We start from the raw sequence: 26,242 nt of genomic DNA, 5'->3' as shown, positions 1-26,242 counted from the left end.
AATTTAGATGAAAATCAAACATATGGTTGATGTATGAGGGGACACGGCCGACAGGAGGACGAGAGGAATAAGAACGATCGCGTCGATCGTGACCAAAATAGGTCTGCTCGTTGTTTTATTGATTCTCACGCACGCTACATATATCACCGCTATACGCCATCGTGAATCTTAAAGTATTGTGTAGTTTGGGCTATTTTACCAAAAATTATAAAATTTTAATTTAAGCTTTCATCTTTTTGAGTTTTTCTTTCGCTTTTCTTTTTTCTTCTTTTATTATTTTGAATGGGTTTTCCGAAGAAATAAAATTTTAATTTATTTTGTTTATTTGATTTTATGGATTTAGATAAGTTTTTTTGGCACGCGGACTCATTGGGAAATATTGAACCTATATTTATATTTGGAAAAGGCCATTGAATATATTATTGGTGTCATGGAACAAATTTAAGAAGTTGTGAACTATGAATTTGAATTTGTTTTGCTGTCCTTTTCTTGCATTTAAAACGATGTTAGACAATTTTTTGAATTATGATGACATTGAACTTTCATTTTTGACAGATGATTTATAAGCTCATGTGTGGAATCCAGCCCTTTTTAGAGGTCACGAGTTTTGGGAATTTCAAATACAAATTACATGTGTATTCATGGAGAATAGAAGGTTTTCAAGTTTTTGAAAATATCAAAATACCGTCTCAAAATTTATCAGAAGTAGAAAACTCTTTATTAAATTGCTTATATAACATTTAATAAGTTTTTACTTTTTACCATTAAAAGTAAGAAAGTAACCAAACAGAACTTTTAAGTTGGTTATGTTCGTGCTTTTTTGGCCACACGTTTTCATATTTCGAAAGTGCTATATACCGTATTATTTTATTTCAATCACAACTTTTATTCGTTTGTAGGAGGAACTTGTAAGAATGAATAAATAGCACTTTTAATATAGAAATTAAATGTAAATATATTTTGGCAGACATGTATTAAATTTAGGCGGTGTGCCAATTTGAATTATTGCTATTGGTAGACATAATAACATAAGATGGGTGGGAGTTATTATATTACTTTTCATATAAAAAAGATTTTAATTTTTGTGTCAGATATTGGAATGTCATGTTTTTATTACATGTTTTTTTATTTTGACAAAGAATACAAAATTATCGTTTCCACATTCCATAATAAATTGTGATCTCGACTAGACCAAGAGCGGTCAGTCGCACATTGGGATTTTTTTTTTAACTTTGCTTTTCGAAAATCGAAATTTGGACATTTTTCAAATACATAAAACTCTCTATATTTGTTAATAAAAAATTAATAATACGATTTCCTAAAGTCATGTCTAATGATAATTGTTTTACAAACTTACGCTAATAACGTACATTTTATATGGGTCGGTATACACTGCGCGTCACTTGAATAGAAACAACAAATTTTCTTTAGAAAATAGCGATTGGCGCTTCGGTGAGGTAACTTTTTTTGGTTTTGCATTTTCCAAGAGGAACTTTGAACAAACAATGTTGTAAAAACAAAAAAACAGAAACCGTATGGCTACTAGTTGCGTTTTTTCGGATTACTTCACAAAAAAACAGTGTTTTTTTTTGCGTCACTTGAATAGAAACAAACTCTTAAATTAGATAAACTTTGACATTATTTGCACATTATAACCAATTATGGGCTACGAGTTACCATTAGGCATCACAGAAAATGCATAAATAGCATAAAGGGCACTAAAATGTGTTAAAGTAATACACTTTGTTTTTATGATGTGCAATAGCAAAGTTGAAGCTTCACGCTTTGAAAAAAGATGCAAACTTTTACAAAGAAATAATGGTAGAAGCTCTTGGGAAGTTTGGGAACGTGGAAAAACAACCGTCTTAGAGATTGCACAAGGATAGTTCCAGAAAAAACAACGCAATAGAAACAAATCAGATGCATTCTGGATGATAACAAAAGTTTATTTCTCTTATTCAATCCTTAAATTGTAGAAAATGTCATTTTCGTAATTTGTAAGAAGTTACCAAAAACTTTTATCACTTTTTCCAATTAGGTCCACGATTGTGTACAGTACAAGTGCATTTTCAATGTGAAATTCTACTTATGCATTTTCTGTGATGCCTAATGGTAACTCGTAGCCCTTAATTGGTTATAATGTGCAAATAAAATGCAAAACCAAAAATCTACCAAGTTACCTCACCGAAGCGCCAATTGCTATTTTCGAAAGAAAAAATGTTGTTTCTATTCAAGTGACGTGCAGTGTATGTTAAAGTTAATACCAACATTTAAAAAAAAAACACATTTTACTAGTTTATACTTTTTTATACAAGTATTTACTATTTTTATGCCATTGCCATTAGCATCTGCACCAGCAGTTTTGCTCGAGTTGTTGGTATAGAACTAGATTATCTTTTTCATCTAATCATGAATACTCCCCAAAGAAACGCGATTTTTTGATACTGCCCTTGCTCGTTTAATTTTTGTACTGAATCGAGCATTTTCTTACTTATTCTACGAATAATAACCCTTACTTATTGAATTATACCGACTTTTCCATAAAACTGTCCCACTGTAAAAATCATCTTAGCTCTGTTTGATTAATGTTCAAATGAAGTTATCCATCAATACATCACTTCTTTGGTGATTGATTACTAAGCATGTGTGCAACCATATAGAGCTTTACAATGATAAATTGATTAGCAACATAAAGAAAAACATAAATTTAAGTCAAGATCAATCAACTGTCATGTCAATTCATATCCATTCCACACCTTTTCAAGTTTACTCAAAACATGTTTGTAAATAAAAAAAAAAAAATAAAATAAAAAACAAAAAGGAAGAAGATTTAACAAAAAAAAAAGTAGGTAATCAATGTAAAACGACTCCTCTTATTGAAACAAACCGCAAACAAAAATAAAATCAAGTGATTTTTTTTGTTTTAGAATATTTCAAGTGCGTAAATGAATTGCCTCCTATTTTTAGTTTGTGCAGTTGCCGATACACAATCAACGCCTCAGTAATTTTTTATGTTTCTTTTTTATATTTCTTTTTAAAGCTCCTTCACCATTAGATCACAATCGACAGAAATTTCGAAAACTTATTTTTGATTTTCAAAAAACCTCTATTTTTGGTAATTAAAATTGGTTTTATGATTGCATTTGAAAAGCTTTTAGAAAATCTAGCTAATTTTAAATATATTCCATTTTTAGTATACTTTCGTCTTCATCTTCGGCACGACTCATTCACTCTTTTCAACTCAAAAACATTTTTCAAAAATCTTCAAACAAACCACCGCCGTTTTTGGTAATCCGCCTATTTTGTACTTAGTCATTATTCTAAAAGCGGACAGTCATCACGACAAAGCACAGCACAAGCAAATTTTGTATATTTATATCTGCAGTTTATTTTTGTGTATATTTACTTCTGGTTGTAAACGCATTACCGTTAATTTTGTTTTCTTCGCAATTAAACGTCAAAAACGCAATTGTGATTTGCGCGTGTTGTTTTTATTGAAGAACACGAAAAAATTAATGCGTTTAAGGTCTTTAGCCTTGCCCAATACGGAAGCTTAAATTGTGGTCTATTATTTTTACGTATAATTTAAATTTAGCTCATTTTACAATTACAGGTAAAAACAAATAAAATAATATTATGATCCACTTCTCGTTTTGGTCATATTCAACGATTTTTTCGAAAAAGGGGGCGGGTATATCAACAAAATGCGAGACAAGATCATGTTTTTTTTTGTTTGTTTTGTTGGCATCAAAGACATTTGGCACTACTTGCAGTAGCGTTTAGCGTCACCACACAAGCAGCTTCGCCAAAGATTCACTGCAAAAAAATTAGAAAAAAAAAAACATCGATAAAGTGTAGGGGATTCTTGGGCATTATTCTAGATTGTATTCTAATTGTACTAGAAATGTTTTTCTGTGTTTTTTTTTTGTAGAATAGAATATCGGTCAGAGTTAAGCTAAATTAATATTCAAAATCGTCGGGTGGATTTTTCTTATTTTGTCATTCTGCGATTAGTCAGCTGTCAAAAACATTAGAAGCCATCTTTTTTGACAGGTAGCGAATCAGAAATTTTAAAAACTTTACATTGGGCACGTTCAGGAAATATTAGGGACTAGATATTTAGGCAACGTCATTTTCTGAACGGAAATTTTAGTAAATTGACTAAATTAGTTTGGATATGATGTTATTGTCAAATTTCGAAATTTACTTAAGAAATTTACCGATCGCATGGGGAAGACAGCACGTTTCACTTAACTTTAATGAATAAATAATATTAATTACAACCGATAATGCACTTTTTACTAGTTTTTCACACAAATAAATTTAATTCTGCTAAATTAATTCTTTATTTAAAAACAATCAGCTGTCATGTTGACAAAAAAAACTTTCCTAAATTTTTAGGTAAAATTTTCTTGCCTAACTTTCCAGTTAGCTTTCCAATAAAATTACCTAAATTGGAAAGATTTATTTTGACAGCTGACCAATCAGAGACCGAGAAATTACCTAAATATTAAGTGCCTAACGTTTCTGAACCTGCCCATTCAATTGGAGAAATACATTAAAATTTATTTTTACATTTGACAGCTGTCAACATAAAACAGATGAAATTAGTGTGGCGGTGCTTTAAGAGATTAAAAACTTAAAATGACGGTCTGTCACAATTTGCGCCCGTTATCCCCTATTAGGATATCCTTGAAATATTACCATGGACTTGCACTTGTTATTTTTTTGTTAAAATGACGATAGCGGCTGAACTGAACAAATTGTTAATCATCGAATGAGGCTTCTGGTTTATTTATTGTTAATTTTCCGATCATCAGCAATAGACGCAAAAAATACAAAATCTCAAGAAGCCGGTACAACGACATTTATATTGACGGGGTAATGACATTGAAAGAGATGCGCTCTCAATGAACCAACAAATTAAATAAGTTGTTGTTTTTTTCTTTTGCTTCCTATTGATTTTGAAATGACATTTTACAATATTATCAGTGACATGCAGATGACACATACTATTGGTATGAATAGAAAACGATGATGATTAATGATTACTTATTTGTTTTTTGTTCAAAATAAATACTTTTTAAGTTTTTTAAAGTTCAAAATGCGGTCAAATGAATCTTATGGTTGAAGTTCTTTAAGTGCACCTTTTCGTTGCGATGCCAACAGTTTTAATTGTTTGGCACCAATTATATAGAAGGTAAAGATATTGTTATTTAAGATGTCATTGAATATAAATAGTCCACAACACACATAAACAAAGAAGCAAACAGAAGACATCAAAAAAGATTGGCTTAGGTTTTGACAGGGTTCCTAATATAGAAAAGTGTTTCATTTTAAAAGAGAATATTAGACAGCTCATCAAGAGATGTCAAAAACAAAAGATGCTTATAATTTTGACAGGTATCTAATATTGACAGTTACAGATGTGCATGAAATTTTGTCAGACTCCTATGAGTAATGATTACAGTTGCTCGTTTTATTTGTTATCCCTTGAAAACCTCCTCGCGTGCTCGTTAGAGAAATTTAAAATGCATTATTATTCATAGTTCTAATCTAGTACAATTTCTACAAAAGTAGCTTTCCCCTCGACATGACAGAGTTCTCATGAGTACTATATTAGTGAGTTTTTATAGAACGGTCATTCCAGGATATCAATGCATTATCCATCTACTCCCGCAGAAAATATTGTACTAGATTATCGTTTCCAACTACTCATAGGTACATTGCAACTTGTAACTTAAATGTGCTTTTAATAGAAAATCATTAGTTCAGAACTCATTAGTATCTACTTTGCCGCCCACAAAAACAAAACATAAAATGAATGTTCGATCTAGTACAATTTTGTTTTATAGAAAAGAATTTTCTTTATTTCTATTTTTTGGAAACTCGAGCAATTCTTGGGAATTTTTTCTTTCCAAGTCAGCAAAAATGTTCAAATATTCAAAAAGACTATTACAATTTTTTATTCATGTAATTTATTTTAATTTCCAGGTTAAAACAACTCGTGTAACGAAAACGATAAAAACCGGCACAACCGGTGGAAGCTCTTCATCACCAGTTGCCAGAGAAACTTGTGATTTCGAGGAGATTTGGGACGAAGAAACTTTAAAACAATTGGTATGTTTTTATTCAATATTTTAACCGTCGACAAAAAATTGATGAAATTTTTCAAAATCTAGCTTGAAAAATCAACAAGCTACGAGGAACGTCGATCAATACGTGCACGTCTAAGACAACTAATGGCTGACCGCGAAGGTAAAACAAAATTAATTATTTTTTAGAAAATTTTAATAATTTTAAAAATTTATAAAAACAATTTGATAAATTTACTACATTTTAATCAATTTATTAAAAACAAAAAAAGAAAAGAAACAAAAACCTAAGAACTCTTATAATATTAAGGACAAAAGTGACTCTCCTTAATCAAACAACAATAAAAAAAATCATAATAATATTCTTAATCTCAATTACGGTGGTGATATATTATTTTTTTTTCTCAATGATCAATAAGCTTATGCATTAACAGCCATTAAACAAAATAAATATATTTTTTTCTTTATTCTATTACATTTTTAGATCGAATATAAAAAGAAAGAGATTAGGTTTGGTCAGATTCACGTGTCTTCTGCAAATGAATAATGCACACGAGTTTCTTGCTTAGGTATAATGAAGTTAATTCACTGTGTTGTAAAATGTTACTTTTTTTCAATTCTATTACATTCTATTTTATTTTGTTACGAATTCAGTTCGTTTTCGTTGTTTATTATGAATTTCTTTAAATTTCGTTAAGTTTCGTTAAGTTGTGTTATTTACTATTTTAAAATAAGATTTTTTAACATGTTTGGAATGTCACACAGTAAAAGTGAGTAAAGGAAGACTATAATTGGCATTAGTTATTAATAGAAGAAAACCTTAATCTACTACAATAGACATTAATGATGGATAGCGTTATTAAACATTGACTTGAGTTTTCAGATAGATATAACAAGGGGTGTGACACAAGAAACTACCGTTATAAGACATATTATTGAATTAAGTTCTCAATTACGAATTTCCATTGTTATGGGTGTGAGGCTAAAAATGACCGTAATAATACATATCGGACATTCGTTTTCAGATAAGTATTTCCATTGTAACGGTTGTAACGCAAGAAATTACCGTTATAGGACATACTTGACTTTAGTTTTCAGATACGTAGATACGTATTTCCATTGTTACGGGTGTGACGCAAAAAAAAAGAAAGTTATAAGACATATTGGACATTAGTTTTCTGATAGGTTACGGGTGTAACGCAGTTTTCAGTATTCAATCAAAAAAATATTTTCAATAATAAAAATAGCTTCAATGCAAAGTTGTCTCCAAAATTAAACCAAACTAAAATCTTTCCTACATTGTGACCAAATGTTGCCGAAAATTGTGTTACATAACGAAAACACACCCTTACCTATTAAAATGGAGATTTTATGTCACACCCGTTACATAAATAATAACCAACCAGTCAAATTGTAAGGCTAAACAAAATTAGAACTCACATAATTTTTTAAACTGTGTGACACCGTAACAGTATAAAAATCTTATCTATCGTTACATTGTCTTCTTTTGTTCCAAAAAAAACTTCTGTCTTTTTTAAAATATGTTTACGTCCATACCAAATCAAAAAACAATAAAAAATGCTTTTTTATGATATTAGCATGTGCTGAATCAAAAGCTAGCGCTAAAGCTGAGCTAAACGAAACGAAAGTCAAGACATCAACCAAAGTTACTGCTGCTGCTGTTGAAGACGATGAAAGTAGTGGAAGTGAATATGAAGAAATAATCGAAGAATATACTGCTTCTGAAGATGACGATCAAGATGAAGAAACAACCACAACAAAAACAACCACAACAAAAACTGTTATACCTGATAAAAAGAAAATCGAAGTAAAAGAAGATAAAAATACAAAACAAATAACAGAAGAAATCAAAAAGACTACAATTACTAAAAAAGAAGAACCAAAATCAGGAAGTGAAAGTAAAAAAACCGTTATAGTTGAAACAACTACTGTTATTGAAGAAGTTGATGACGATGATGATGATGAAGATGAAGATGATACATCATCGCCATCTAATGTTGATGAAAAGAAAGTTGCAAATGCAAATAAAAAAGAAGATGTCAAAGATAACAAAGATGGCGGCGATAGTGATTCAGTGTCCGATAGCAAGGGTGAGTCATTGCTAATACCATTGTTGCAAGGTCTATTGCATAAAAACATGCCACAAGCACGTTCTTCATCTTCAAGTGGTTCTTCATCAAAAAATACAACAACAACAAATGCAACAAACTCCCATCAAAATAGCAACAATTTGAAAAGTAGTCTTAAAGCAAATAATACACATTTTAGTAGCACTAGTAAAAGTAACAATAATAATTCATTGGGTGATAGTGGTTTAAGTAGTAGTGAAGTAAGTAAAAATACCAATAGTTCTTTAGGTCAGCCAAAACAACAACAACAACAAAACGGTTCAAGTCTGAGAGTGCCAGCTATTCAGCAAATTGAAGATTCTGGCACTGAGAGTGGGGAAGATTTGCGCTTAATTGCTGCTGGTATTAGAGATTCTATGCAAATTGAAGGAATCGAAAATCATAGTGATATGAGTTTGATTAAGGAGGTAACGAATGCCTTGAATAAGCTAGAGAGCTCATTGAAAGAGGGTAAGGATTTAGCTTTAGATAGTAGTAAGAAGAGTACATTGCTGGCTTTGGTTGAGCGACTGCAAACGGGACTGACAGCTCCAGATAAACTGTCATCTGGGGGAGGGGAACAGGATTTCCCGGATGAAACTTCCTCGCCAGAAGCCGACAATCATCGATCGAACCGACAAAGATTTGCCAAACGAAAAAACCGCAACAATCGACATACTGTTGGCGTTAGTAAGGAGGAGTTGGCTGATGCCAGGCGATACATGGAGGAAATGGTAATGATTGAAAACCTATCGAACTGTACGACTCCAGATTGTAGTTCGGCCACAACTCCTCCTGAACTGTTTGCCATTCAAAAGCAGAACTCGAGTGGAGCGATTCTCACTCATGAACCACAAGAAACATCTGCTAGCCTGTTTCGTCCAAATCAGTTTGTTCCGAATAATCTTAAACACTCGACAGAGGCAGGTTCGAATCATTCAGAGGTTCAAATGCGACAGAAGAAAGGAACTCCAGGACCTGGACAGAGACAAAGTACTGGAGACATGGATAGCATAAGAGTACCGAATTCGGATTCGAACAACGGTAAACGGCCATTGTCTGACTCTTTCGACGCTTATACCGCTCAAAATAATAGAGTAACATTTAACGAACCCGATAATTCTGTTCAAGAGAAAAATCAATATAATCGATCTCACCATTCCGATGATAAACCAAACAACAATCCCGGTCGATTGTCACCCGATTCGAACCGATTCAACCGGTTTAATAATAAAAAGCAACTAATGAAACGGGCCAACACAATTGATATCCCCAAAACCCATCGTTATAATCCAGAATTCGATACAGATTCTGATTTTGAAGAAAGGAGTGCCCTCAAAACGAAGGGTCTCAAAGGTACCGTTCAAGTCAATGTCAAACGTAAACCCCGTCAAGTGGTGCCAAATTTCGAACCTAAAACCGAAAATGATCACAAATTTTTAGCCTTTATCCAGAAACAAAGTACAACCACTGGTCTAGGGTGGAATAGTTCAAAATCTGTCTCGAATTGGACAAATAAATTTGGAAATATCAAAAATGTATTTGAATCTGGAGCGAATGTAACAAGTTCGAATGGTCCGAAAACTTCAGGGCCAGCATCTCAATCGTCGGCAAAGAACTTTTGGAAGAAATCAGAAGAACAAAATCCACCAAAGACTAGTACAAGTGTGTTGACTTCTGCTCTAAAGGCTAAAGAACGCAATGAAAAGAGAGGTGAAGTTGTTGTACCGAAACCAATTCACCTTAATCAATTTAGTCATAATCCCCAAAGTGCTTTTAGGCCAGTTGACACTTCTCCAGAGACGATACAAATGCAATTTAAGCCAATTCCTATGGAAAAACCATTAAATGTACCATCAAACGTTGTCAATAATAGTCTTTCCCCGACTAAAGCCTATAATCCAGTGAGGAAACAAGTTTTAGAATCTCCCCACTATTCCCAGTCTTCACCGACTAAATCGTGGATTAAAAAGAACACCGCTACGAATTCTCCAGTTACTCTGCCCTGGACCGCTAAACCTCCTGATAACAATGTTCTTAAAATCGCTGCAAAGAAGTTCGAATCCAAGTCTCCTGTCCAAAGGCATCAGTCTTTCAAACAACAAGAAAAAAGACCTTCCTTGCCAAATACCGCTTATCCCTATCAATATCAAGATTATGGACATTCCCAACAAAGTTATGTGTCAAATAGCAGTCAACCAACATCATACGCTGATTATACACCACAGCCTCGAATTTTCCGAGAAAGTTCCCTAACCAATCCGCAAGCTGAGCCTCTGATTCTAACCTCCAATGCACCAGCTTACAGTCCACATAGTCTCCAACCCTATGAATACTATGAAGATGATATGAATCAAAATATTCCCCAGACTGATATGACAGATGATGACATTGATGATATGGAAAGTATGACAGAGTATCGTGTGGAAGCCAAAGTTATGGGTAAACCTTTGAGTCAACAAGCTGTGACTGTGGGTAATAGGACATCCCATATGAGTGACGATGAAGTTTTTGGAAAAAATTCTAAAGCTGCTAAGAATCTTTTGTCAGTTATGAAAAATATTGGAAGTTCTAAGCCCGCGCAGCGAACTCCTAAAAAATCAGAACCCAAGAAACAACCACCATCATCACCGGCAACTTGTATGTCACCGAATGGAAGTGCTTATCAAGCTCCAATTGTAGAGCCTCTCTTCCCAGAAGTGACGAAATTCGAAGCGAATAGAGATCCAGAATATATTAAACCACAACCAAATGTTGGTTATCACCAGAATCCAGTTTATATTCCTCTGGAAGATTACCAACAGAAAGAGCCACCTGTGGCTCCACCTCGCGGTCGTAAAGTGTCACAAGAAATAAAAAAGAAATCAGCTTATGTACCGAAAGAACGACCAAACCAAGAACCACCAAGGCGTGATGCTCCAAACTCATTGCCAATTCAAGCTGGTCCAACCAGTCCACCTCGTTATATCTACAGCTCTCCAATTAAGTCTCCCGATTCGAGTTCTGCTCAAACAGCTCAAGTTCTTAGCGAAGGTATGTACATGCAAAATGTACCAGCTTTTAGAAAACCCTATTCCGAACCGAATACTCCAAATGAATATTCATCTTCGAATGAAGCATATTTCAATCAATATGGTGAAAAAATCTATGCAAGACCTCAACCACCTGTTATTTTACCTCAAATTCCATTGGAGACTAGTTATACTAAGGTTTATGATAAACCAAGAGATATAGCACCGTTCTATCAAATTCCGGTAGAACAATCAATCGCAAGTGGATTTATTCAGAGTTCTCCACAAATCCAACCGAAACCACAACAAACGATGTATATTCCTCCAGAATATCAACAACAAGCTGAAATTCCTCAACAATATTATCAGTCTCCAAAGATACAACAAAGTCCTTTGCCACAAGGATACGTTCCACAACAAGTTTATCAGCCTAGGACGGAAATTTCACCAGAATACTATCAGCCTCCAAAAATTCAGCAAAGTCCACAACAATCGGCATTTATACCGCAGCAGACTTATCAACCTAGAGTTGATGTTCCACAAGAATATTATCAATTGCCAAGGACTCAGCAAATCCCTCAGCCTCAGGGACTGATTCAGGAAAGTGTCAAGTCTCCAAGTGGATATTATCAGTCTCCACCAATTCAGCCAAGTCAGCAACCAAAAATGCTTCCCCAACAACACGCTGATATTCCAACTCAGTACGTTCAGTCTCCAAGAGTTCCACAAAGTCCACGGTCTGATGTTCCACCATCATACTATCATTCACCGAAAGTACAACAAAGCCCACAACAACCCACATTTTCACCACAAATTTCGGAAATTCCTTTGCAATACCCGCAGTCTCCAAAAGTTCTCCAAACGAAACCATCAACACCACAACAAGTGTATAAGTCTCCAATTATCCGCCAGAGCCCACAAACAGAGCCACAAAACTACACGACAACTAAAACTCAGCAAAGCCAACAACCAATGTCTCCAATCTACAAACCAAGAGCTCCTATGATTCAATCAAAGCCTCAAGTGCCTCCAAAGAATGAATCTGTCATCCAATCAACCAATACTCAGCACTCTAGTTCAAGTTATCGCCAGCAACAGGTACAAAGCATTGTGGCTCCCATCCCAAGACCTGTGGAACCTGAGGCTCCCAACGCTGCGGTCTTATGTAAACAGGCTTCTCTCGAGGGTAGAAATCGTGTACAGTCGCAATCTCAAAAATATGAACAAGTCGAAGAAATTCGTCGGAAGAGTCTTGGAAATGTCTTGGAAGTAACTCGTGTAGAGCGTGAAGCTCGAGAACAAAAGGCAGCAGCTATTAAACAAGACATGTACTCGGTACAGCAGGATGTTTATTCCCAGCAAAAATCGGTTCAAAAGACCGAAGTTCACCAACAAGAATCTAAAGTTGTCTACAAATCTTCAGCTCCAGATGATACACCGGATATTGTCAAATCTTCACTCAAAAAAGACGATATTCCTATTTTGAAAAAATTCGGCCCACCACAACGTCATTGCTACATGCCAAATGCCTATCAAAGTCCTCTAATGAAGAGTGAAACGACCGTTAATATGGCGCCCAAGACAGTTTCTCGGAAATTCTCCGATCCAGCAGTAACAAGAAGTCCGTTGATTGTTGAAATCCCAGCAACACCACAACCATCAGAAGATGAAATACCTCGGAATATAGTTTTTAACAATATCAGCGCCTTCACGAGCATGTCTCGTAAACAGGCCGAAACTTCGACGGAGTATACCTCCGGTTATCAACAACAAAACCGTCCAAATAAACTAAGCAAATGTGACTCATGGCATCAAATATGTCAGTTGCAGAATATCCCCAAACCTCCATCGCCAAAATTCAACACTAATGGCAATGCGGCTTTAAGACGTTCAAAATCCGGTCATACTCTAGCTCTCCCAAAGCTCTATGAAGCCACCTACGATAGAGCTGAGATATCTGAGAAACAGAAGACTGTTGCTGCTTATTTTGGTGGCCAGAAATCTCCAAACAGTCTCTCAAGAAATTCATCTCAAACTAATCTAGCCGAGGAAAGTAATTATGTTGCTGTGAAAAAATCATCGATTAATCGAATTAAGACTAGCGAGAAAGCCTCAATAAGTCGACAAGATCCAAGCTCAGGGCTGTCTAGGAGTCATACAATGCCACAAATAGCAAATATAAATTTGCTTGACGAAAGCAATGTCGAGGATGCATTCGAACAATTAATGAATGGTTCATAAATAAAAAAAAAAAAAATGGCGACAAATTTCATACAAATAGATAGCGCTATTGTCGCTTATAAATTTGTTGTAGAATAAACAAAATATACGTCCATTCCAAAAATTATTTAAAAAACAAACAGAACTAAATCTACTACTTTTTTCTCGCTGTTTGATTGTGAAACAATCAACCGCATCCACTATTGCCCTAGAATTTTTATTTAAGTTATTATATATGATGCATTAGTTGCCTGAGCTTAACGGTGATTAATTGAATGACAGTTGACAGTTGTTAAAATAATTAAAAAAATCACTTCTAATAATAAGTAGCACTGCATTTTGTCATGCTGAAGAGGGATTCAATATGGTTTATGTTTATATAATTTTGCTTGGTTGTGTGGAACACAAAAAAAGAGTTAGAGAAAGAGCAAGCGAATGGATGGTACTCTTTCACACACACACATACTGCATCTTTTCGTCTTAAATAAAAAAAAAACTGTCAAATTATTTCAAAAAATAATGTTTAAAATCTCCTTGCAAAGCCGGACTATTCAGCAATATTTAAATAAATAAAAAAAACTATTTATACATGTCTTCACTTTTGTGAGTTGAAAACAAAAAACTAGTTGTGTGTGTTTTGTTGTTTTGTTGTTTTATGTTTTATATACAAAAAAATTGTTTGTTTTTGCTTTGAATTTCATGTACATATAACAACGCTGTCATTTCATGTTATTTTTTTTTCTTGGTCGAGTTCAACGAAAGTTTTTTTTTTTTTGTGACTTTGAATTGAATAGCTGTCAAATTCTTGTCAACATTTTTTTGACATTGACAGCTGGCTATTCAAAAGTGTATATAGATAGGGATCTAGCTTATGTTGAACACGGCTTTTATATGTCACCCATTCTCATTCACCCAATCAAAAAAAAAAAGGCTTAGCATGTACAAAATTTTTTGGCACACACTTAGCATAAACGTGAATGTAAACCATGTTGTCCCACTTCATTTTTATATTTAAAACAATTTGAACCAAAAAAAACTGCCTATGCCTATAAAAATAACGCCCATATATTTGACATTTATAATAGAGTTTACCTGCATGTGCAAACCCAGAATTTTTTCAGATATTTTTGATTTTTGAAGTTTTCGAAAACCTAGAGTGTGTTTTTTGGAAATATTTTGCTCCTTTTTCGAGTGTTTGGAGTCAACTATTTCAAGCTTATAAAAAAAAAAGTTTTGAGATTGAAACTAACCAATGAAAAGCCTGTTTTTTAATCTGACATTTCTGACATATGTGTTTTTCTTCCAATTTATTAGGACAATCGACTACAACAACGGAAAAAACCGAAACTAAAAAAGAAGATGGCGGAGTTGTTACAACAACAACAAAAGGTTGATATAAATTTTGTTATATTTTAATTTGAGATTTATTACGGTATTTTTTTTTTGACAGTTACAACAAGAACAATAACTGGAGCACCAAAACCAGTCTCACCATTTGCCAAGTTTCAACAACTTGACAAACAGAACTCCCTGCAATCTCCGAAGTAAGTTTCGTTATAATGTTAACTAAAACAAAAATTTTAAAAAAACATACATATTTCACTATACACATGCCTTCTATATTATTCATTAAATAAATAAATAAAACTATAGAAACCTATTACAGTTAACATTTTCATTAAAAAATAAATAAATATGTAAACATAACATTATATTTTTTTGGGAAGGAGGTGGCAAGGAAACATCAAACATCATTTTTATGTTTAGAATGTAGAGTATATACCAAATACATTAAGATTTAGATAAAGAAAACGCATGTGATTTTCGTATGTAAATGTCTTTAATCAGAATATTTGAATTACACACAAAATTTATTTTTATCGCGAATCAAATTGTTTGGATGGTTCTCCAACTCAGACAACAACATGTGTGACTTCAATATGAACACCGCTAAAAATTAAATAAAGCTGCCAAAATGAATATTAGGTGTGTTCCATTAGGCCTTATTAACAGAGAACATTAGATTTAAACGTCAAAAAGTAAGAAACCCAGTGGCATCTCATCGTTGTTTTACGGATCGATTTTGTTGTTACCTGTGTTGAAATTTTTGACGGCATTTTTGACACATTTCAATTTTACCAATCCCCAATAGAAAAGGAAGAAGGACATTTTCGAAACTGTCAAAGTCAAAAGAGACAACATTTGCTTTATCCTGCAGCTTAATAATATACGGGATTTTGATTAATTTTGTTATAAATACAATAGTGTTCGACTTTTTCAAGAGAAATATTTAGTTGATCAAACAATATTAGAAAAATTATTTGCACAGTTTCAACTTACTTTATTTCACAGAGGTAAGCAAATTTCAGACCCATAAATGTACTGAGTTTGACGTTTGAAGTATTATATTGCCGTTTGCTACCGCTGTAGATGGCGCCCAACGTGGGGTGATGCGTAATTCCTTTAATGACCAATATTGATCTACATCAAAAAGAGAGTTATAGCCTGTTTTCACTACAACCCAAATGAGATAATTTCGTAAATTAGGTCAATTCAAATTTCAAATTAATTTTTTTTTGTATAGGATTTGACATTCGAAATGAGATAATTTGCGAAATTATCTCATTTGGGCTCTAGTGTAAACAGACTATTAAGGACAAATGAGATTATGAGATGAATCGCGGTTAGTCATTTTTCCTCAACACAAGAATTTCCCTGTTTCATTTCTTCACTCCTCGAAATTTGATTCAATCGTTTTTAAATGCAAATAGAGTGGAACAGGCCTATTTATCTATCAACAAGTGAAGCGCTTCAAGGTGTTCAAATATGGAAATTTTTGAATCAGTCAAATTCAAATGTGACAACCTATACTCTGATAAACATTTTCGTTTTTTATTCTCAATCAAAGTACATAGTTTGAAGTTTGAGAGAGAAAGTAAGAGAGATATTAAGCTGCGTCCACATTATGTTGATTGTGATGATCAACACACTTGATCAACAAAGTGGAATAAATGTGGACGTGTTGCTCAATAGCGCTGCTCTACATTTGTTGCCCCGAACGCAGACCGATTGAAGGCGGTAAGATCAAAGAATGTTGCAAATGTTCCAGCATGATGACAGTGAAATGGCAGTTGAATTCAAAAATAACATTTCACTGACATTCAACATCAACAATAACACGTTCACACTCAACTGAGGGTGTGGACGAGTAGCATGGTGGTCAATAAGTAAAAATACAGTCTTGATCAACATAATGTGGACGCAGCTTTAGTGATTTTAAGACCAAATTGTTTGACATAAGTTGTCATTTTTTGACATGTCAGATCTTTTTATTTTTTTAAAGTATATCTTTTCAATTTATATTAGAGTTTAGGGGTATTCATGAAATTGTGTAAAATCTGGGTAAACCTTTTACCTAAATTTGGTAAAGTGGTAAATGTGTCAAAATTTTGTATGGATTTAACAGTTTGTTTACTACTTTTACCATTTTACCAGGTTTACCCAGAGTTTACACCTTTGCTTCAATAACCCTATTATAGTAATCTTTTTTGATTTAAATTAGGAAAAAAACACATTTCAAACAGTTACAACATTTTTTCGCTGATTTGACTAAACAAAAAAATTACATGAAAACCCAGCAAACAATAGTACAACTTATTACTTTTTTTCTAATGTAACGATTTTTTAGTTTCTTTTTCAATTCTTATTCAAATTTATCAAAAAGTAGCTGATTTGATTTAACTATTTTTTTTGTGTGTTTTTAAATCTAAAAAAACAAATATTTATATCAAAATTCGTTCAGATCTCCGCTTACACCAACAACCCCAGGGGGTTCTAGTACAACGCCAATTTTCAAATTTACTGATCCGGCATTAAATGCACGTGCCGCCACTTTTAAGGAGCAACTTTTACAGTGGTGCCAAAGTAAAACGCAGGAATACGAGGTACCAAGGCAAAGTTGTGACAGCAGCTAATAGTTTTTCTTTTTTTTTTATTTTCATAACTTATATTTTGTTGGCTCTTTTTTTTTTTTTTTAGAATTTAAAATTTTTAATTTTTCGCTGGTTTAAATATATTTTATTTTTTGTTTTTATTAACTTTTTGGTTAATAGTGCAATAAACGTCTCTTAAAGTACAATTTGTACAAAATGGTGGCTATTTATTTTCACAGAATAAGTATTATACTTTTAGCTTTCGCTTTCATCTATAAAAATGCTTACGATGATCTTTTTCTCTCTTCTTTTGCTTTATTTAACAATATTACGCTTTTTCTTTTGTTGGCTATAAAGAGGTGCGGCTTTTGTAGATTAAGTTTGCAAGAAATCAAAAAAGAAATGACGTTTCAAATGATGACATAATGTCGTTGAATATGTTCAATGATAATAAAATAATAAATTAATGATACTTCGAAAGTCTTTATCGTATTTGACAGCTGATGAATTTCATGGTTAATAGGGCTTTCAATTAACATATGACATTTCAAGATAAGAAAAATTGATTGGCTGTCAAAGACTAACTTGCAATAAAGAAAAAATTCTGACAGCTGTATAGCTGTAAAAAGTTGAGATCAATTAAACATCTGTCAGAGGCTTTTCTTTATTTGAAAAACAACTTTTGACAGCCGTTCACATTGGTCAACAAAGTGGAGTAAGTGTGAACATAATGTATCAATGTTCAATTTTTGTTGACCCGAACGCAACCCGATTGGAATCGGAAAAGATCAAAGAATGTTGCGGTGTGAAATGAATTTCAAGTTTTGACAGTTAAATGTCAGTTGAATTCAAAACTGATATTTTACAGTAATTTAACATCAATAATGACACTTCCACACTTTACTGAGAGTATGGATGAGCCAATTTGTTAAGCTTGTTAAAAAATCCACAGAGTGTGGATGAGCTTGTTAAAAAAGTGTTGATCGACCTAAATTGAATTCTGTTTAATGTTTATTTAGAGCCTTTTTAACTAAGAAAATTTATTATATTTTTTAATTATAAGGCCTGTCCCACATGTCATTTTTCAGAAACATTCAAAAGAAATGTCAATTTTTAGTACTGTTTGATTTCTTGCAATTTTCATTGATCTCAATTTTCTTATGATTTTAGGTACATATGTTTGGTTAGTTTTTTTGATAAATTCTCATAATTTGTATTTTTATTTTCACATAGAATGTTCAAATAACAAACTTTAGTGCGAGTTGGACAGATGGTTTAGCATTTTGCGCCCTGATACATCATTTCTTACCAGATGCCTTCGATTATTCTACATTAAATCCAAAACAGCGAAGATACAATTTTGAACTCGCTTTCCGAGTGGCTGAGTAAGTTTTTTTTTTCCAAAACTAAAATCAATTTTGTATTAATTATAATTTTTTTTTAATTTATAGTGAAAAAGCCGGGATTGCGCCGCTACTCGATGTCGAAGATATGGTAGTGATGAAAAGACCCGACTGGAAATGCGTTTTTACTTATGTTCAAAGTATTTACCGTCGGTTCCGCAATTGCCAATAATAATAATTTTTTTTTTCAAATACTTTTTCGTTTAAAATTATTTATTTAAAAAAAAAACAATATATATTTATTTTTCTGCCTTAATTAGCAGAAAATATAAAGAACCAAAAACTTCAGGGTTATTAAATGCATTTTCTAAAATTACACTATTTTAAAATCTCTTAATAAATTATTGCATATTTTTTGTTTTTTGTAAAAAAAAGAAAAATATGCAATTTAGGTTGTTAAAAAAAAATATATATATAATTTAAGGTGCTCACTGTTGTATCGAATATTTATTTTATTTAAATTTATATTATTTGTTTTGTATTCATCTTTATGTGTGTCCTGATGTCTGACTCTTTGATGCTCGTTACTATAATTATTTGAACTTTCATTCTCTCTCATAATTTATTTATGTGTTTTACCATGATTTTACATTTTAAAACAAAAAATTATGAAAATTAATTATTTAAAAATTTTTAATTATTAAATAAGATTTTTTTTTTATTTTATTATTTTTTTGTTTATTTTATACTCGCGTGAAGTAAATCATTGTTTGTTAATATTATTTTTATTAAAAAAAAAGAACTCAACACGAAAAAAGTTTCTATTTATCGTTAAAATTAAGAAAAATTACTATAAAAAAAAAATAATAAAAAAAAAACGTGTCCTTTGTTTCGAATTTAATCAAAATGATCTTGTTGTTTTTTCGCAAATTTTTTTAAAATTAAAAAAAATTGCAATCATATTCATTATAAAATATAATAAAAAAAATTATAAAAATAATAATAATACGATTTTTAAGGAATGAAAAATATATTATTTGTACTAATTTTGCAATAAATGGCAAATTTAGATATTAATATTTTATAGAAATACATTATAAATATTCTAATCAATTAAAAAATATACTAAAACTTATAAACTACTAATTGCTCGTAGATTCAGTCAAATTTAATTGTTTGTATTACAAATTTATTATATTATTCTAATCTTATTCTTGCTAAAACAAAAAAAAAAAGAAACAAGAAATAATAAATTATTATTATATATTGCCTATTTCATTTAACAATAAAAAAATGTGTATTCACTTTGTTAAAAAAATATTTTGTTTTATTTTTATTGGAATTTGTTTGTTTTAATGGAAGTAAGGAGATTCTGTCTTGTGCGTAAGGTAAGCTATGTTCGTGGATGCGTGGCTTAAGTGAACCTTTTTCCTTTTCGAATTAAAAAGTTGTATTAAAGGAGAATAATCAGATTTTAAAATTACCTCATTGTCATTCGCCGTAATCGACAAAGGCATGTAGTACAGGAAACTTAGTAAAAAAAGCATTTTTCGGAAGGAAATATAGGAAGATGGATTTTCTCAAATTTGAAAGAAGGGTACTAGAAAAGTTTAAGTCCTGCTTAATATAACGTTAATCGATATAATAATATGATTTCTTCATTTTGCGACACAACGCGACACAATGCGACACAACGCGACACAACGCGACACAATGCGACACAATGCAACACAACGCGACACAACGCGACACAATGCGACACAACGCGACACAATGCGACACAACGCGACACAATGCGACACAACGCGACACAATGCGACACAACGCGACACAACGCGACACAATGCGACACAATGCGACACAATGCGACACAATGCGACACAACGCGACACAACGCGACACAATGCGACACAATGCAGCACAATGCGACACAATGCGACACAATGAGACACAATGCGACACAATGCGACACAACGCGACAGAATGCGACACAATGCGACACAACGCGACACAACGCGACATAATGCGACACAATGCGACACAACGCGACACAATGCGACACAATGCGCCACAACGCGACACAATGCGACACAACGCGACACAATGCGACACAACGCGACACAATGCGACACAACGTGACACAATGCGACACAACGCCACACAATGCGACACAATGCGACACAATGCAACACAATGCGACACAATGCGACACAATGCAACACAATGCGACACAATGCAACACAATGCGACACAATGCGACACCATGCGACACAACGCGACACAATGCGACACAATGCGACACCATGCTACAAAACGCAACACAATGCGACACAATGCGACACAACGCGACACAATGTGACACAATGCAACACAATGCGACACAATGCGACACAATGCAACACAATGCAACACAATGCGACACAATGCGACACCATGCTACAAAACGCAACACAATGCGACACAATGCGACACAACGCGACACAATGTGACACAATGCGACACAACGCGACACAATGCGACACAATGCGACACAACGCGACACAATGCAACACAATGCGACACAATGCGACACAATGCAACACAATGCGACACAATGCGACACAATGAGACACAATGCGACACAATGCGACACAACGCGACACAACGCGAAACAACCCGACACGACGCAGGGATAATATAAAATTATTTCTAAGTGTTCAAATCGATCTAAAAACTGTTACTACACTTAAAATCTATTTCAAACACCAAAAAACATGTCAAAATTTCAATTTCGTTCCAATGGAAAGCTCAATGCGACACAATGCAACATAACGCGACACAATGCGACACAATGCGACACAACGCGACACAACGCGACATAATGCGACACAATGCGACACAACGCCACACAATGCGACACAATGCGACACAATGCAACACAATGCGACACAATGCGCCACAACGCGACACAATGCGACACAATGCGACACAACGCGACACAATGCGACACAATGCGACACAACGCGACACAATGCGACACAACGTGACACAATGCAACACAACGCCACACAATGCGACACAATGCGACACAATGCAACACAATGCGACACAATGCGACACAATGCAACACAATGCGACACAATGCGACACAATGCGACACAACGCGACACAACGCGAAACAACCCGACACGACGCAGGGATAATATAAAATTATTTCTAAGTGTTCAAATCGATCTAAAAACTGTTACTACACTTAAAATCTATTTCAAACACCAAAAAACATGTCAAAATTTCAATTTCGTTCCAATGGAAAGCTCAATGCGACACAATGCGACACAACGCGACACAATGCTACACAATGCGACACAATGCGACACAATGCGACACAATGTGACACAACGCGACACAACGCGACACAACGCGACACAACGCGACACAACGCGACACAACGCGACACAACGCGACACAATGCGAAACAATGCGACACAACGCGACACAATTCGATGGCACCAAGCCGATCTGCAGATTGTACAATGTCCCTGCGAATGTAAGGGAAGTGTTTTAAGTATACACAAACTGTTATAATTATAACAGTTTTTGTAAATCATGGTCTTGTTTCTATCTTCAAGGGATACATCCATTTGAAATGTCTTTGACGTTGGATACTCCAAAGAGGTGAAAATCGTTGTGGAATCTGTTTGAAAGTATTGAAGTTAATACAGAAAACCGTTCTTATAAACAAATGTTCCGACACAACGCGACACAATGCGACACAACGCGACACAATACGACACAATACGACACAATGCGACACAATGCGACACAATGCGACACAATGCGACACAACGCGACACAATGCGACACAACGCGACACAACGCGACACAATGCGACACAATGCGACACAACGCGACACAATGCGACACAACGCGACACAATGCGACACAACGCGACACAATGCAACACAATGCGACACAATGCGACACAACGCGACACAATGCTACACAATGCGACACAATGCTACACAATGCGACACAATGCGACACAATGCGACACAATGTGACACAACGCGACACAACGCGACACAAAGCGACACAAGGCGACACAACGCGACACAATGCGAAACAATGCGACACAACGCGACACAATGCGATGGCACAAAGCCGATCTGCAGATTGTACAATGTCCCTGCGAATGTAAGGGAAGTGTTTTAAGTATACACAAACTGTTATAATTATAACAGTTTTTGTAAATCATGGTCTTGTTTCTATCTTCAAGGGATACATCCATTTGAAATGTCTTTGACGTTGGATACTCCAAAGAGGTGAAAATCGTTGTGGAATCTGTGGGAAATTATTAAAGTTGAATACAGAAAACCGTTCTTATAAACAAATTTTCCGACACAACGCGACACAATACGACACAATACGACACAATACGACACAATGCGACACAATGCGACACAATGCGACACAACGCGACACAATGCGACACAATGCGAATTTAGTAACTTGTTCATCCCAAATCCTTACGGTTTTCAATTTAATGCAGTTTTTGTGAATTATCGAAAAATCTCGACTTTGCAACAGTATTTTGCTTCCTCCGGTCATAATTGATTTTTGTTTTTTACAATTCTTTCACTAAAACATTGGCTAATAAGAATAAATAATTATTTAATCAAAATATTTTTTATTTCATACGCCATTTTGCTGCAAATTATGTAACAGTTCCATGTTTTATAAAAACAAAAGGCAAAATCAATTATGACCGGAGGAAGCAAAATACTGTTGCAAAGTCGAGATTTTTCGATAATTCACAAAAACTGCATTAAATTGAAAACCGTAAGGATTTGGGATGAACAAGTTACCAAATTCTGAGAGCCCTAAAGTTGGCCTATCTGCATATTTCGTTTGATCCATTACTTTTGGGACACCCTGTATAACAAATATTAAAAGTATGTTGCCTGATTTTGTATGTACGAGTACCTACATTGATTTTAAGCCTGTTTTCTTTACACCCCAAATTAGATCATTTCGCAAATAAGACCAATTCGAATTGGCCAAAATTTCCTATACGATTTTACTTCTGAAAGATGATGGATGCTAATTTGAAATCGGAAGAAAATAAACTTTTAAAAAATAACTCTACTTTTCAAACACAAGAGAATTTAAAAAAATAAAAAATAGATGATTTGAAAATTTTTTCAACAATTTCATTTAGATATTTTCAAATTTTAATTCATCAATTTTTTTTTTAAATGGCCTAAATTTTCCGTTATTTAATTTCATAATAAAAATAAAAATAATAAAATGGACATCGAAACTAGCAGGCGTTTTCACCGCTTGATGCATAATCTTCCTAGAAGCCTGCTTATCAGCGAAAATGATGCCATTCGCTTGTTCAACAGTGTTAACACTGCAAGTACCTTTGGTACAATTGAATCAGCATATTCGCTTATGAGTATCCACTCGTCAAATGAGCTTGGTAATTCTTGCAGAATTTGTCGATGGCACCAAGCCGATTTGCAGATTGTGCAATGTCCCTGCGAATGCAAGGGAAGTGTTGTAAGTATACACAAACTGTTATAATTATAACAGTTTTTGTAGATCATGGTTTTGTTTCTATCTTCAAGGGATACATCCATTTAAAATGTCTTCGACGTTGGATACTCCAAAGAGGTGAAAACCGTTGTGAAATCTGTGGGAAAGTATTCAAGTTGAATACAGAAAACCGTTCTTATAAACAAATGTTCCGATCATTCTTTCAACACAAATATTTTGGCGAAATCTTGAAGAACTGCATACATTTAGTTACTCTTGCACCAATATCGTACCTCATTCTTTTTCAGGTTTTGATTTTTCCAATTTAATTTGAATTCTAATTTAAAATGCTTTTATTTCTAAGGTTATGCTAAAAATGGATAACTTGCAGATCGAAAAAAACTATAGCTTGGAAATAATTTTTTTAACTCCAACTTTACTTCTCACTTCAAGTAGCTATTCTGTCAAATTTTGATTTGGGTAAAAACAAATAAAAACTAACTTGATTTTAATTTTGTAGGTGTTATTTTCTTAAACATACTGGAGTTTGGTCTAACGAGATGTTTGCGAATTAAAAATGTACTTAGACATTGGTGGACATTTGGTGGACAAGAAACAGATCCTGGCATTGATATGGAAGTCCCAAGTGATTTTTTTGAACTTTTCTAAATTAATTACTAATTTGATATAAAATAAAAACACTCCTTTTTGACACTCTGGCGTATACGTCATATTTTTTTTCATGTCTATAGGCTTACTTTGCAAACCGAGCAAAATTTTATCTTCTTTTTATGAGAGTAAAAATTTAGCTAAATCTGTAATTAAGGCATTACTTCGATGGAGGGCGGGGAGTGAGGAAGTCATGAACAAAAAATTTCGTCAAGTGTTTCAGCTTTCAGTACTCTGCTTTTTGAGTAAAATTTACATTTTTAGATGATTTGGAGAGTTTTTATATTTTTATACAGTAGAGTAGATGAGAACCCAACTAACACAACAGCTTCTGTAAATTTGAAATCTCACAGGCCCTACTTTTTATACGGCTTGTATTAAGCTTTCTTCAGAATTTAATTGCTTATAGAAGTTCGAACTTGTTTAACAACTTCTAATAACTTGTTTAAATATTGTTAAAGAAACTTAACCGAAGAAAGCTTGTTTTTCGGATAAGCTTGGTTTAGCGATTTTATAGAAGCTTTACAGAAATTACCAAGTTAAGTATTTGATTTTTAGGTTTGATATTGAACAATCTAGCTCGGACACTTTTTGGTTTTGACATTGAATAATTTAGCTCGGACATTTTTTTTTTTTTTGTTTTTGACTTTTGACATTTCTGCTATTTGAACTGATTAAGTTTTTGATTTCATTAATGAATATACTAGCACAGATAATAAATTATACAGATGTCTTATTCCATGGTATAGTATAAAAAGAGAAGGTATATGATCATTAGAAAAAACTCAGTATCGAGAACTGTCAAAACTTATGGCTACTTAAGGTTTTGACAGCCCAGCCCATTGAAATTGTTGTTGTAAACAAATTTGTCTTGGAAATTGTTGTTGCTTTTAACTTTGCCAAATGCCAAACGTCAAAACCTTATTACCCCATTTTGTAAGATGGCGGCTCTAATGATCATACCTTGTCTTTTTATACAATGGTCTTATTCATATGGAGAGAAATGATATATGAAACTGAAACTGACCAGTAAATACCTTAGAGGATATAATATTTATGGAGTGCTTGTGCTGTTAGTTCCGTGAAGCTTTTATAGAGGGCTCTAGTTTCTTTAAGTTTTTCGATGAGTGCATGACTCCATTTTATTTTCATTTGATGGCTGTCATCAACAAGCGTGTTTATTTACAGCTGCGGAACTCTCACTGAAAAACGAAGGCAGTGACCCCTATCCATGCATATGGCGCTACACTGTATTAGGTATAGGAACAAGCACTCCATATATTATATCCTCTAAGGTAAATACACACAAAATCATCTCGCTCATCT

The 26,242-nt window shown here is 33.7% G+C and overlaps 2 protein-coding genes across 12 annotated transcripts in view; both read left to right on the top strand.

The window, feature by feature from the left end:
- The window catches only part of LOC129911845 (microtubule-associated protein futsch), a 90,312-nt gene extending 71,335 nt beyond the window's left edge, over positions 1-18,977 (top strand). For 7 of the 11 annotated variants that reach the window (XM_055989823.1, XM_055989820.1, XM_055989822.1 and 4 more), the window contains 8 exons: positions 5,995-6,120; positions 6,183-6,258; positions 7,694-8,206; positions 14,770-14,844; positions 14,906-14,999; positions 17,258-17,399; positions 18,621-18,772; positions 18,839-18,977. In XM_055989823.1, coding sequence (XP_055845798.1) covers positions 5,995-6,120; positions 6,183-6,258; positions 7,694-8,206; positions 14,770-14,844; positions 14,906-14,999; positions 17,258-17,399; positions 18,621-18,772; positions 18,839-18,962 — 1,302 coding nt within the window. In that variant the 3' untranslated portion in view covers positions 18,963-18,977. Of the gene's footprint in view, positions 1-5,994; positions 6,121-6,182; positions 6,259-6,579; positions 6,665-7,693; positions 8,207-14,769; positions 14,845-14,905; positions 15,000-17,257; positions 17,400-18,620; positions 18,773-18,838 lie in introns of those variants that run through there. The other 4 variants (XM_055989826.1, XM_055989824.1, XR_008771705.1 and 1 more) reach the window with 4 other exon arrangements.
- A 4,920-nt stretch (positions 18,978-23,897) lies between these two features.
- On the top strand, positions 23,898-24,961 carry LOC129912052 (uncharacterized). Its single transcript, XM_055990150.1, has 4 exons — positions 23,898-24,271; positions 24,340-24,555; positions 24,612-24,699; positions 24,768-24,961. The coding sequence occupies exons 1-4, from the start codon at positions 24,017-24,019 to the stop codon at positions 24,914-24,916; spliced, it is 708 nt and encodes a 235-aa protein (XP_055846125.1). The 5' UTR covers positions 23,898-24,016; the 3' UTR covers positions 24,917-24,961.
- Positions 24,962-26,242: the final 1,281 nt, after the last annotated feature.

This window comes from Episyrphus balteatus, chromosome 2 (genome assembly GCF_945859705.1).
Source record: "Episyrphus balteatus chromosome 2, idEpiBalt1.1, whole genome shotgun sequence".
Taxonomy (NCBI): domain Eukaryota; kingdom Metazoa; phylum Arthropoda; class Insecta; order Diptera; family Syrphidae; genus Episyrphus; species Episyrphus balteatus.
This window is presented reverse-complemented; position numbering and strand designations above follow the sequence as displayed.

What these genes read in the sequence shown, in the direction of transcription:
- LOC129912052 (XM_055990150.1), top strand. Translation starts at nt 24,017, where the DNA reads ATGGACATCGAAACTAGCAGGCGTTTTCACCGCTTGATGCATAATCTT. An exon ending in GCGAATGCAAGGGAAGTGTT is followed by an intron (nt 24,272 to 24,339) that starts GTAAGTATACAC and finishes TCTATCTTCAAG; the next exon opens with GGATACATCCATTTAAAATG. An exon ending in AACTTTACTTCTCACTTCAA is followed by an intron (nt 24,700 to 24,767) that starts GTAGCTATTCTG and finishes TTAATTTTGTAG; the next exon opens with GTGTTATTTTCTTAAACATA.